Raw genomic sequence first — 12525 nt, 5'->3', positions numbered from 1 at the left:
TAAATGAGTCTCTTCATCGTGACCAAGGCTGTGCTGCGTCGTTTTTCCTTGTGTCAGCTGGTGACACCTTGGGACGGAGCATCCCCTGGGATGGGAATATCCCCTGGGATGGGAATATCCCCTGGGATGGGAGCATCCCTTGGATTGGGAGTATCCCTCAGGATGGGAGCATCCTTTGGGATGGGAGCATCCCCTGGGATAGGAGCATCCCTTGGGATAGGCGTAGCCCTTGGATTGGGAGTATCCCTTGGGATGGGAGCATCCCTTGGGATGGGAATATCCCCTGGGATGGGAGCATCCCTCGGGATGGGAGCATCCCCTGGGATAGGAGTAGCCCTTGGATTGGGAGCATCCCCTGGGATAGGAGTAGCCCTTAGGATGGGCGAAGCCCTTGGGATGGGAGTATCCCTCGGATTGGGAGCATCCCTCGGGACGGGAGCATCCCTCGGGATGGGTTTATTTGGAGCACTGGAGGTGAATCCCCTTTCCCTCTCCTGGAGAGCTCAGGGCTGGCCCCGAGGTGCCCTGGGGGAGGTGACCCGAGCAGGGCACCGCAGGAAGGTTCGGGAGTTGCCGCGCTGGCACGGAGCTCTCCTCATCCCAGCGGGATCAGCGTCCCTGGGAAGGGCTCGCCTGGCCCCACGGGCGAGGCCGGGGAAGGTCCGTGGTGGGAGGAACGTGTGGTCCTTGGGGACCGGGGCTCGCTGAGCAGATCCGTGTGGGACAGGGAGGGGCTGGAGGCCAGGAGGTGCCACGGGGATGTTCCCAGCGCGGCGTCGGGCCCAGAGGGTCCCGAGGAACGAGGAGCTCCCCGTGCGGGGCCAGCGGTGGCCTCTCTCTGGTCCCTGGTGGCCCCGCTCTGGTCCCTGGTGGCCCCGCTCTGCTCCCTGGTGGCCCCGCACTGGTCCCTGGTGGCCTCGCTCTGCTCCCTGGTGGCCCCGCACTGGTCCCTGGTGGCCTCGCACTGGTCCCTGGTGGCCCCGCACTGGTCCCTGGTGGCCTCGCTCTGCTCCCTGGTGGCCCCGCTCTGGTCCCTGGTGGCCTCGCACTGGTCCCTGGTGGCCTCGCACTGGTCCCTGGTGGCCTCTCTCTGGTCCCTGGTGGCCTCTGCTCGGGCCCTGTCCCACGCTGAAGCTGCACCGTGGGAACACCACATTCCTTGGGAAAAGGGATAAAATCCTGCCCTGGGCTGGGCATCCATTGCAGCCCCAGCTGGAGGGCTGGGACTGGCTCCTGGATTTGGGAAACCCAGATGGATTGTCCTGGGGGTGTTCCTGATTTTGGGAATTCCACATGGATTGTCCTGGGGTTATTCCTGGTTTTGGGAATTCCACATGGATTGTCCTGGGGTTGTTCCTGGTTTTGGGAATTCCACATGGATTGTCCTGGGGTTGTTCCTGGTTTTGGGAATTTCACATGGATTATCCTTGGGGTTATTCCTGGTTTTGGGAATTCCACATGGATTGTCCTGGGGTTGTTCCTGTTTTTAGGAAACCCAGATGGATTGTCCTGGGGTTATTCCTGATTTTGGGAATTCCACATGGATTGTCCTGGGGTTATTCCTGATTTTGGGAATTCCACATGGATTGTCCTGGGGTTGTTCCTGGATTTGGGGAGCATACATGGATTGTCCTGGGGGTGTTCCTGGTTTTGGGAATTTCACATGGATTGTCCTGGGGTTGTTCCTGTTTTTAGGAAACCCAGATGGATTGTCCTGTGGGTGTTCCTGTTTTTGGGAATTCCACATGGATTATCCTTGGGGTTGTTCCTGGTTTTAGGGAGCCCACATGGATTGTCCTGGGGTTGTTCCTGGTTTTAGGGAGCCCACATGGATTGTCCTGGGGGGTGTGGGAAGGAGAGGAGGAGGAGAGCAGGGACAAACCCCTGGTGGGTTTCTCCTGGATCTGCCCCCACTTCCATCCCTTCCTCCTGCCCCTCGGGGGTCAGCGTGGGGGTCCCTATTCCCGGTGGGATCGGGATGAGGGGGAGCTCCCCACCCTTCCCACACAGACCCCTCCATTCACAGCTCCCTCCCCGTTAATTTGTTGTGGCCAGGAGCAGCAATAGCTGCTTTGTGCTGAGCGAGGCAAGGAGGAAAAAAAAACCCCGGAGCCCAGACAGCGGCTCCAGTGTTTTCCAGCAGGGATGGTTTTCCCCCTCCGTCCTCCCTCTCTTTGCCTGGAATAATGTTTGTGATTGTAATGGCCTGTCCTGCTCAGGGAAACCCGGAGCCTCTCCCCCTTCCCCTCCCCTCTTCTGTAAACCCTGGGAGAAGTTTAAACAACCCGGAGAGGTTTTTCTCACCGGGCTTATTTTACCCATAGGAAGCGAGGGGGTGAAAAAAGGGAGCTGGGAGCTCTTGGCAGAGCAGGAGCTGAGCTTGGGAGAAGCTCTGGGATTTCTCTGGAGATCCCTCAGAGCCTGACCCCTCACTGCCGGAGCCCCCCCAGGGTGGTCCCACTCTTGGTGTCCCCCAGTGCCACCAACACAGCCCAGCCAGGCTGGAGAAACGCTCCCAGTGTGGAGCAGGGATGTGTGGGGAGCCCAGGGCACAAACACGAGCCCTCCCTGGTGCCTGAAACATTCCCCAACATCCCAAAGCATTCCCACCCGTCCCAAGGGGTGGGAGGTGGATGTGCCAGCCGTGCACAGCTCCAGCAGGGACCCAACGGGAGCTGCTCAGGGAAGGAATTCCTCCCTGTGAGGACAAAATCCTTCCCTGGGAGGGTGGGGAGGCCCTGGAAGAGAATTCCCAGAGCAGCTGTGGCTGCCCCTGGATGCCTGGACGGGTCCAAGGCCAGGCTGGACAAGGCTCGGAGCCACCTGGGATAGTGGGAGGTGTCCCTGCCATGGCAGGGGGTGGGATGGGATGAGTTTTAAAATCCCTTCCCACCCAAACCATTCCAGAGTTCTGGGATTCCATGACTGATGGACAGCCCTGCTTTCCCCTGCCCCGAGTCTGACCCTGGAAGTCCAAGTGTTCCCTTTCCATGGGATGCAAGAGGGGGGAGAGAGAGAAAGCAAAACCCTGTGGCTGTTGGGGTCCCTCTGGCAAACTCAGCCCTCCCTCAAGCCTGGGCTGCTCCAGGTGCCCAGGCCTGGGAATGCTGCAGCTCCCGGGAATCCTCGGGCTGGAATCCCTCCAGGGGCCTCCCAGGACAAGTCTCTTCTCCTCCATCTGGTCCCAGCTGCTCCGTGGGCTGGTGCTGGAGCTGCTGGAAGCTCCGGAGCTGTTGGAGGATGGAATTTGCTGGGGTCCTGTTCAATTTGGCCACTGGGGCTGGGAGTGCTTCCACTGAATCCTCAATGGTGTCCCTTTTTCCCTGCTCCCAGCAGCCTGTCCCGGGCTGAGCTTTGCCCCTGACATACAGAAATGGATCTGTTTGTGCTTTTTTTTTTTAGGAACTTAGCCATTGGGATTGGGGTGCAGAACTTCCCGGAGGGCCTGGCTGTCAGCCTGCCTCTGCGCGGCGCTGGATTTTCCACGTGGAAAGCCTTCTGGTGAGCTCTGCTCTGCTCCCAGGGAAGGGAGCCTTCACCAGCCCCTCTTCCCGCTGATCCCCCCCTCACCCAGGCGTTGTTCCATCAGGGAACAACCCTGGGAGGGCCTTGCTCTGGATCTGCTGTGTTCCCTCTGGTGCTGGGAGTGCTGCAGCTTTCCAGCACTGTCCTGCTCCTTCCACACCCTCCAAGCTCAGATCCCAGCCCCTGGATGCCAAGGGATGAATCCTGGATCTCATGGGATGAATCCCAGATCCCCACAGGTCACATCCAGGGATACATCCCTGATCCCAACCATCACCACATCCCAGGATTAAATCCCTGATCCCAACAATCACCACGTCCCAGGGCTGAATCCCTGGTCCCAACCATCACCACATCCCAGGATTAAATCCCTGATCCCAATAATCACCACATCCCAGGGATACATTCCTGGTCCCAACCATCACCACATCCCAGGGCTGAATCCCTGATCCTGACACATCATCATATCCCATTTCAGTGCCTGTGCTGAGCTCCCAGATCCTGCACTCCCTTTATTATTATTATTATTTATTATTATTATTATTATTATTATTATTATTATTATTATTATTATTATTATTTAATTTTTATGTCACTTCATTTTTCTTTCCCTTCAGGCTGGATTTCAACCCCACTTCTGTTTTTCTCCCCTTTTCCCTGAGGTGCAAAAGCCAAGGGCACAAACCCTGGGAGCAGGAGCTGCGTTCCTGCCCCTGCCCTGCTCCCGGTGATGGATGGAGGGCAGGGGAGGCTCCCAAACTGCTCCAAAGTTTTGTTTTCCTTTCCTCCCACTCACCTCCTTAAGTGCTGGGACTTGCAGCAGCATTGCTGCTGCTGGGAAGGGAGTTCCCATGCTCCAGAGAGGTGGGAACAATCCTAGAGGGAAAGAAAAGGAGTGGGAAGAACGTGGCTTTATCCTGCTCGAGGCTGTGGCCAGGTGTCCTCTTTGGGACTGAGTTGTGCTGATGGGAAGTGTTTCCTCTGCCTGGGAGCTGGATCCCCAAATCCCACAGAGCTGTTTGGGGCAGGAATTAGATCCTGCCTGGAAAATTCAGCTGGCTCAGGTCAAACCCTTTCCTGTTACCATAACTCGGGTGCCTCAGCCAGGCATGGCCGGTGTCCGACTCCTCCAGGCACCGGGAACGGGGGCACAGCGGGGATGGGGCGGGGTGATCCCTTTGGGATGGCTGTGCCAGCCCTGCTCCAGGGATGTTTTGGCTGTTTTCCTGGCAGGTATGGGCAGCTGAGTGGGATGGTGGAGCCCCTGGCCGGGGTCCTGGGCGCCTTTGCCGTGGTGCTGGCGGAGCCGCTCCTGCCCTACGCGCTGGGATTCGCCGCCGGAGCCATGGTCTACGTGGTGATGGACGACATCATTCCCGAGGCACAGACCAGGTGAGACCCCCCCTCACCTGTGGGGGGGTCCCAGTTACCCCTGGGAACAAAGAGTGTCCGTGGGAAGGGGGAGTTTGGCAGCAGAGGGGATATAAACACCCAGGCAAGGCCTGGGAAGTGGAGATGAGCTCTGCTCCTTGGCTGGATGGGAATCCTCCAGGGAGCAAACTGAGAGAAAAGGGGAAACTCATCCCATGGCTGGGCTTTGGGATCCTGGGGGGGTGGTCAGGATGCAGCCAAGGGATTGCTGTGCTCCCTCCCCCATGCCAGGGAATGGCTCCCACGGGCAGGGGGGCTCGGGAGCATCGGGGCTGGGATGGGACACGAGCAGCGCTCCCCCCTCCAGCGTTCCCCTGTCCCCTCTCTCCCTGCAGTGGCAACGGGAAGTTGGCATCGTGGACCTCCATCCTGGGCTTTGTGGTGATGATGTCCCTGGATGTTGGGCTGGGATAGGGCAGTGCTGCATTCCCAGGAGGAGACAGCAGAGCCCCGCGCGCCGCGGGATCGGGAGCCGGACACGCCTTAGCCCGGGACTGGATCTGTACATAGATTTTTGGGATCTGGTTTGGTGTTGATTTCCTCTGATTTTTTATCTCCCCCTCCCCTCCGAGTTCCTGGCGATGGTTTCCAAGCACAAATATGGGTGGGTCCTCCCAGATCCTGGTTTGGTTTTCCTCTTGGAAGGGGCGTTGGATGACTTGGGCTGGTTTCTCCAAGGAAAGGCATTTGGGATTTTGATCCTCTCTGTTCTGTCAGAGGCTGGGAATTCCCTGTCCCGTGTGGAGGCTGGTCTGGGGTTAAGCACTGAGGCCTTGAAGTGGAGTAAGCTCCTTATGGAGTCTGGAATTCCACCCTTTTTTGGGAAGGTTGGAGGCATTAGGACTGATAAGCCATGGGATCACAGGTCTTCCACATCCTGCTGCTCCTCGGGAACGCTGCAGGGAATTGGTTTGGATGGATGGAGATGGTCCAGGCAAATAAAGATCAATTTTCTTGGGATCTCTGCAAGAGGGAAATGTCATTTTTTCCTGAATGTATCTCAGAGGGGCACTGCTGCAATGCTCCGGGGTTTTCTATGGGAAAAACACCAGGAAAGGAGGATTTGAGAGTTTTCCATGCGATTCCATGTGGAGCTGTCCAGCCTGCCCAAGGGATTCTGGATTTCAGCTGCTGCTTCCAGTGATCAGAACTCCCTGAAGAGCTGAGCCAGGCTTGTCCTGCTCACCCTTCACCTGCAGGAAGAGCAGGAGCCGAGCCAGCACCGGAACATTCCGGGATGAATGAATGAATGAATGAATGAATGAATGAATGAATGAATGAATGAATTAATTAATTAATGCCTCAGGATGGATTAATTATCCCACCTGGCGAGCCAGAGCCATGCATGGAGTTCCTGCCTCTTCTCCTGATGCCTCCCAAGCATTTCTTGTGGAATGGCTCTTCCTGAGCGCTGAGGATTGATGCTGAGGAGTGAATCCTGCCCATCCCTGTGCTCCAGGGAGGAGGGAATTGCCAGGCTTGGAAGGATGCTGCAAATCCCAGCTGGCCCTCGCTCTGATCTCCAGCACAAAGGGCTTCCCCAAACCCCAAACCATGGGAATAACTGGATCACCTGGCTGCCTCCTGCTGCTCAGTCCCTCTGGAAGTGGGGCTGGGATGTCCCAGATCCGCCTTCGTCCCGCTGGAGCCAAAGGGAACAGGTTGGAATAAACTCAGCTCTCCATTTGGTTTGGTCCTTGTTCTTTGGATGGATTTCCTTTGTGTGTCCCTGTGGATGATCCAAAGCTCCTGTTTGCTGATGGATTTGACCTTTTAACTGTGATTGCTTTCAATAAATGGGAAATGGAGTTTGCACGGAGTTGTTTCGATGCCGTAAATCCAGGGATTTGCTCCTCCTCCCTCCACCCCGCTGGGTTTCCCTCCTCCAGCCTCACTGTTCCTGCCTTCCCAAGGTCCTGCCTCTTGCCTGGGAAGGCAGCTTCCTCGGGGCTGGGAAAAGAGGGGGGAAAGCCAAGGAGAGGCAGTTTCACGCTGGCTGTGCATCCCTGAGGCTGAGCCAGGCCCCTCCAGGCACGGAGGAAATTTGGGAATTCAGCCTTTAGCAGGATAAGCAGCGGGGTCAGGCCCTTCTTTTTAAAAGGTGAGAGCTGTCCCTCATCCCGGGGCAGGAGAGGGAAGGGATCTGCCACAGCTGGGAATCAGAGCCCTTCTAGCATCCCATTCCCAGGGCTGGAGCACCTCCCACTGCTCTCCCTAATTCCACCCACGCTGAAGGCTCTGGGAAGCTTTGAGCCCTCTGTTTCCAGCTTAAAAACCTTCAAATCCTCCGGGATGTCCACGGCTTGGGATTCTCCAGCCTGTCAGGGATGGTTCCTGGTTTAATTCCTGGCGTGTGGTGCCAGCTGGTACAAAAAAAAAAAAAACATTAGAGAGTTCAAGGCAGCCTTGTAATCAGATTTCTGGGAGATAATGGCCACATAAAGCATTTAATCCTGCCTGGCTGCAGCCAGGCCAGATGAGGATGGAGCCTGAGGGAAGGAGCAGGAGGGGAGGGAGGCAGAAATCCCAGAGGAAAATCCCTCTTTTCTGTTTGTCCTCTGGAGGGAAATGAAATGATCTCCCCATTCTTGGTGTGAGGGGTAAGCTGACCCAATTACCCCTGTGGGCAAGAAATGTCCGTGGAAAAGTGGGATTTGGGAGCAGAGGGGATAAAACACCCAGGCAAGGCCTGGGACATGGAGATGGGCTCTGCTCCTTGGCTGGAGGAAAAGGGGGAGGTCAGCCCGTGGCTGGAGATGGGATTTGGGATCCTGGGGTCGGGATGCAGCCAAGGGAATGCTGTGCTCCCCCCTCTGCCCTGAGCAGCCCTGGATCACAGCCCCTGCTGAGCACGGGGCAGGTTTATCCCTCTCTTTCCATCCTTCCCATGGGAACACTCAGCCTTTGGGGCGTTTGAAATGTCCTGTGAGCTGCTGGCAAGCAAAATCCCACATTTTACTGGGGATTTCTCCCCTCCTCCTTTACTAATTTTTCAGTAGAACCTTTAGATTCTTGGGTTTGGTCTTAGGATCTATAAAAACTTTTAGCAGATAGTTAGAGGGAAACTTAAAACTGTGACCCCTCTCCAGTTAAAACTTCAAAGCCCACAAATAAACATCTTTTCTTTCTTTTCTTTCTTTTCTTTTCTTTTCTTTTCTTTTCTTTTCTTTTCTTTTCTTTTCTTTCTTTTCTTTTCTTTTCTTTTCTTTTCTTTTCTTTTCTTTTCTTTTCTTTTCTTTTTTCTTTTTTTCTTTTCTCTCTTCTCTCTCTCTTCTCTTCTCTTCCTCTTCTCTTCTCTTCTCTTTATTCTTTTTTTCTTTCCTTTTCCCACCCCAATCCCCCAGCCTGTATCTGTGGCCTCTTTGCTGCTGCTTATTGTGGATGTTGGGGTTTTCCAAGCACTGCTGATGAACGGGGTGACCTGAGAATGGGAAAATAATGGGAAAATAATGGGAAATCCCCCAATTCCTCCCAGCCCCGGGGGTGTCTGTGCTTGGCACTGGAGGTGTTCTCTGCTGCTGCCTGTGCAGGAGCTGCTGCTCCCAGGGCTTGGCCAAGCACCGTGGCTGTGAAAAGCCCAGGAATGCAGGGCTGGGTGGATTTTTCTGCTTTTATTCTGGGTTTTTTTTTTGTGTTTCAGAGGCCAAACCATGGAGGGCGCTGCCTGGGACCTGGCACCATCGGTGGCTGGTGAGGAGATGGTGGAGGAGATCCCCAGGGAAGCTCCTCTGGAGCCAGGAGGGATGAGCTGGCTTGGCCTGTAAATCAGTCCCAAGTGGAGGATGAGGGTAAGCTGGGAGCAGGGCACTGCCTTTCCTTTTTCCTTTCCTTTCCTTTCCTTTCCTTTCCTTTCCTTCCTTTCCTATTCCTTTCCTTTCCTTTCCTTTCCTTCCTTTCCTTTCCTTTCCTTTCCTTTCTTTCCTTTCCTTTCCTTTCCTTTCCTTTCCTTTCCTTTCCTTTCCTTTCCTTTCCTTTCCTTCCCTTCCCTTCCCTTCCCTTCCTTCCCTTTCCCTTCCCTTCCCTTCCCTTCCCTTCATCCTTCCCTTCCCTTCCCTTCCCTTCCCTTCCCTTCCCTTCCCTTCCCTTCCTTCCCTTCCCTTCCCTTCCCTTCCCTTCCCTTCCCTTCCCTTCCCTTCTCCCTTCCCTTCCCTTCCTTCCCTTCCTCCTTCCCTTCCCTTCTTCCCTTCCCTTCCCTTCCCTTCCCTTCCCTTCCCTTCCTTCCCTTCTTCCCTTCCCTTTCCTTCCCTTTCCTTTCCCTTTCCCTTCCCTTCCCTTCCCTTCCCTTCCCTTCCCTTCCCTCATTCCCTTGAGGAGAGGGAGAGCAGGTTTGGATGGGATATTGGAAGGAATTCCTGCCTGGGACTGTGGGGAGGTTCCCAGAGCAGCTGTGGCTGCCCCTGGATCCCTGGAAGGGTCCCAGGCCAGCCTGGGGCAGTGGGAGGGGTCCCTGCCCAGGGCTGTGCGGGCAGAGAAGGGGAATTTCCTCCTGAGGGGCAGGAATTGCTCCCTGGGACAGGGACAGGAGCCAGGGAATGCTGGGGCTGTGCCGGGGGATGGGGATGGATCGCAGGGAAAGGCTCTTCCCTCAAGGGTGCTTCCCCTAAAGAGGCTGCTGAGCACTGCCCAGGGGACCCAGGGACATTCCCGAGGCTGCCAGAGCTCCAGGAGGGTTTGCCAGGGATGCTCAGGGTGGGATTGTTGGGGTGTTGGACTGGATGATCCCTGTGGGGCTGGATGATCCCTGTGGGACTGATGTCCCCTGTGATGATCCCTATGGGACTGAGGTCCCCTGTGATGATCCCTGTGGGGCTGGATGTCCCCTGTGGGGCTGGATGAACTCTGTGATTATCCCTGTGGGGCTGGATGATCCCTGTGGGACTGATGTCCCCTGTGACAGTCCCGTGGGGCTGGATGTCCCCTGTGGGGCTGGATGTCCCCTGTGATTATCCCTGTGGGACTGATGTCCCCTGTGATGGTCCCGTGGGGCTGGATGATCCCTGTGATGATCCCTGTGGGACTGATGTCCCCTGTGACGGTCCCGTGGGGCTGGATGTCCCCTGTGGGGCTGGATGTCCCTTGTGGGACTGGATGATCCCTGTGATGATCCCTGTGGGACTGATGTCCCCTGTGATGATCCCTATGGGGCTGGATGTCCCTTGTGGGACTGGATGATCCCTGTGGGACTGGATGATCCCTGTGGGACTGGATGATCCCTGTGATGATCCCTATAGGGCTGATGTCCCCTGTGATGATCCCTGTGGGGCTGGCTGACCCCTGGCTCCCTCCCAGCTGTTCCCTGCTCCCGGTGGTCCCCGCAGCCCGGCGGTGACTCAGGGCGCAGGAAGGGCTCTCGGGGATGGCAGGAAGGAGCGGGCTCCGTGCCGGGCGGCCCGTGCCGCGCCGGGGGCTGGGAAGGCGCAGGCGGCTGCGGTTTGCAGGGCAGGGCGGGGACAGCAACCCCAAGCGAGGCTTTGCACGCAAAGGAACAATAATCCCATTATGAGCCCCGCGGCGAGCGCGGCTGGAGCCGCTCGCGGTGCGAGATGCGCGCCCGGGGTGGATCGCGGCACCTGAGTCACTGCCTGGAAAGGGATGGATTTCTCGCGGCACCTGAGTCACTGCCTGGAAAGGGATGGATTTCACCTCCCGCCCCTCCCTCGGCACGGCAACAATCCGGACCTGCAGACAGAATAAATGACTCCTATTCTTCGTGCGCGGCTTTGTTGGGCTTGGCAGGCGCGCCGCAATTAAAGCCGAGCCGCTCGTGCTCGCCTCCCGGGGCTCCCCTGCCCCCTCCCAGCCCTCCCGGTGCCCCAAGCCCAGCCTGGAGGTTCCTCCTTCCACTCCCAGCCTGGGCCTGGGGAGTGGAGGGGGGCACGGGAGTTTGGGCTCCGGGTGTCCTTTTCCCAGGGCAGATGTTGTGTCGGGGGTTCTTGAGTTTGGAGAGGAGATTTTGGAGTAATCCTGGAATGGTTGGGTTGGGAGGGACCTTAAACCCCATCTGGTGCCACCACCCCCATGGGCAGGGACACCTTCCTCTGTCCCAGGCTGCTCCAAGCCCTGTCCAGCCTGGCCTTGGACATTCCTGGGGCAGCCACAGCTGCTCTGGGAATTCCATCCCAGCCAGGAATTCCTAATTCCCAATATCCCATCCATCCCTGCCCTCTGTGCCTTTCCCTGTGCCCTGTCCCTCCATGCCTTGTCCCCAGTCCCTCTCCAGCTCTCCTGGAGCCCCTTCAGGCCCTGCAAGGGGCTCTGAGGTCTCTCCAGACTCTTCTCTTTTCCAGGCTGAACAATCCCAAGTGTTAATTCAGTTCCAGTTATTTTTCAGGTATTTACTGGCTCTCTCTCAGGTTTGTTTAGTCTTGCATGGTCAACCAGCCCTTGAACAGCTCCGTGCTTGTGTTCCTGCTGGATTCCTGGGATTGCAGCTCATGGATGAGCTCCTGCTTCCCTTTCTCCTGGTTGTTTTACCTAAAATCCTTCATTTTCACTGTGCCACCTCAGGGGGATGTTCTCCGTGTGCTTCCTTAGGAGTTGTGTGAGGTGGGGAAGGTGAAATCCCATCGGTCCCAGAAGGATTCCAACTCCTCTTCTTCAACCCACAGGGTCCTTCCTAATGGGAGAAGAGGGAAAATCCCCCCTGTGGGATCTGCAGCTGGCCCAGCTCCCATGTTAGTGCCTCATTTCTTGTTTTGAGGCTTTTACAGCGTTCAGGGTTTGTGTGAGAACAGGGGGAAAACATTCCTGGTACGGCCTTGGTTGAGATTTCTGGGAAGTGTTTTTTGTGCCTCATAATCCTACCAGGGGGATCTCCAGAGCAGGAAACGGAGCCTGAAGGTTTATTTTAATATAATCTTACAAAATGCTGATGATAACTGAAAAGCTTTTGTGTCCAGGGCTGGTTCCTGAGGGGGAATTGTTTCAACCTCTGGCTGGTGCCTCTCGTGTTCCTGCAGGAACAAGGAAAACGTTCCTGACTGGAGCTCCCAGCTCGTCTCGCACGATCCCTCTGCCGTGCCTGGAGCAGAAACAAACCCGGCTGGAAACGGGGTGGGGGGAAGAGAACCCTGGATCTGCTCTCCTTTGGCTGCAGAATCACTTCCCTGCCATAAAATCGCCAGCGGGAGCCAAGGGAAGATGAGGTCATAGGGAAAAACACGGGTTGGGAAACAATGGAGGGAGGTGCTGGTAACGGCTGGGGTGGGGATGTCCCAGAGCCCGGGGCGTCCCGGGGACCCCCAGCTCCTCCAGGGACCCCCAACCTCCATCAGAACCCCCTTCTCCTCCAGGATCCCAACGTCACTGGGACCCCCAGTTCCCCCAGGACCTTCACCTCCACCAGGATCCCAACTCCACTGGAACTCCCACCTCCTCCAAGATCCCCTCTCCTCCAGGATCCCACCTCCATCAGGACCCCCAGCTTCTCCAGGATCTCATCTCCTCCAGGATCCCAATTCCTCTGGGATATCAACCTGGGCACCCCATCTCCTCTGGGACCCCAATCCCATGGAACCCCCATCCTGCCATTCCCAGTCCCATTGGAATCCCCATCCTGCCATTCCCAAT

General features: G+C 56.6%; 1 protein-coding gene across 5 annotated transcripts in view; it reads left to right on the top strand.

Annotated features, from left to right (window-relative positions):
• Window positions 1–6771, top strand: part of SLC39A11 (solute carrier family 39 member 11) — a 92226-nt gene extending 85455 nt beyond the window's left edge. For all 5 annotated transcript variants that reach the window (XM_053994926.1, XM_053994927.1, XM_053994928.1 and 2 more), the window contains exons 8-10: window positions 3403–3501; window positions 4759–4917; window positions 5292–6771. In XM_053994926.1, coding sequence (XP_053850901.1) covers window positions 3403–3501; window positions 4759–4917; window positions 5292–5370 — 337 coding nt within the window. In that variant the 3' untranslated portion in view covers window positions 5371–6771. The remainder of the gene's footprint in view (window positions 1–3402; window positions 3502–4758; window positions 4918–5291) is intronic.
• Window positions 6772–12525: the final 5754 nt, after the last annotated feature.

The sequence above is a fragment of the Vidua macroura genome, chromosome 19 (genome assembly GCF_024509145.1).
Source record: "Vidua macroura isolate BioBank_ID:100142 chromosome 19, ASM2450914v1, whole genome shotgun sequence".
NCBI lineage: Eukaryota > Metazoa > Chordata > Aves > Passeriformes > Viduidae > Vidua > Vidua macroura.
This window is presented reverse-complemented; position numbering and strand designations above follow the sequence as displayed.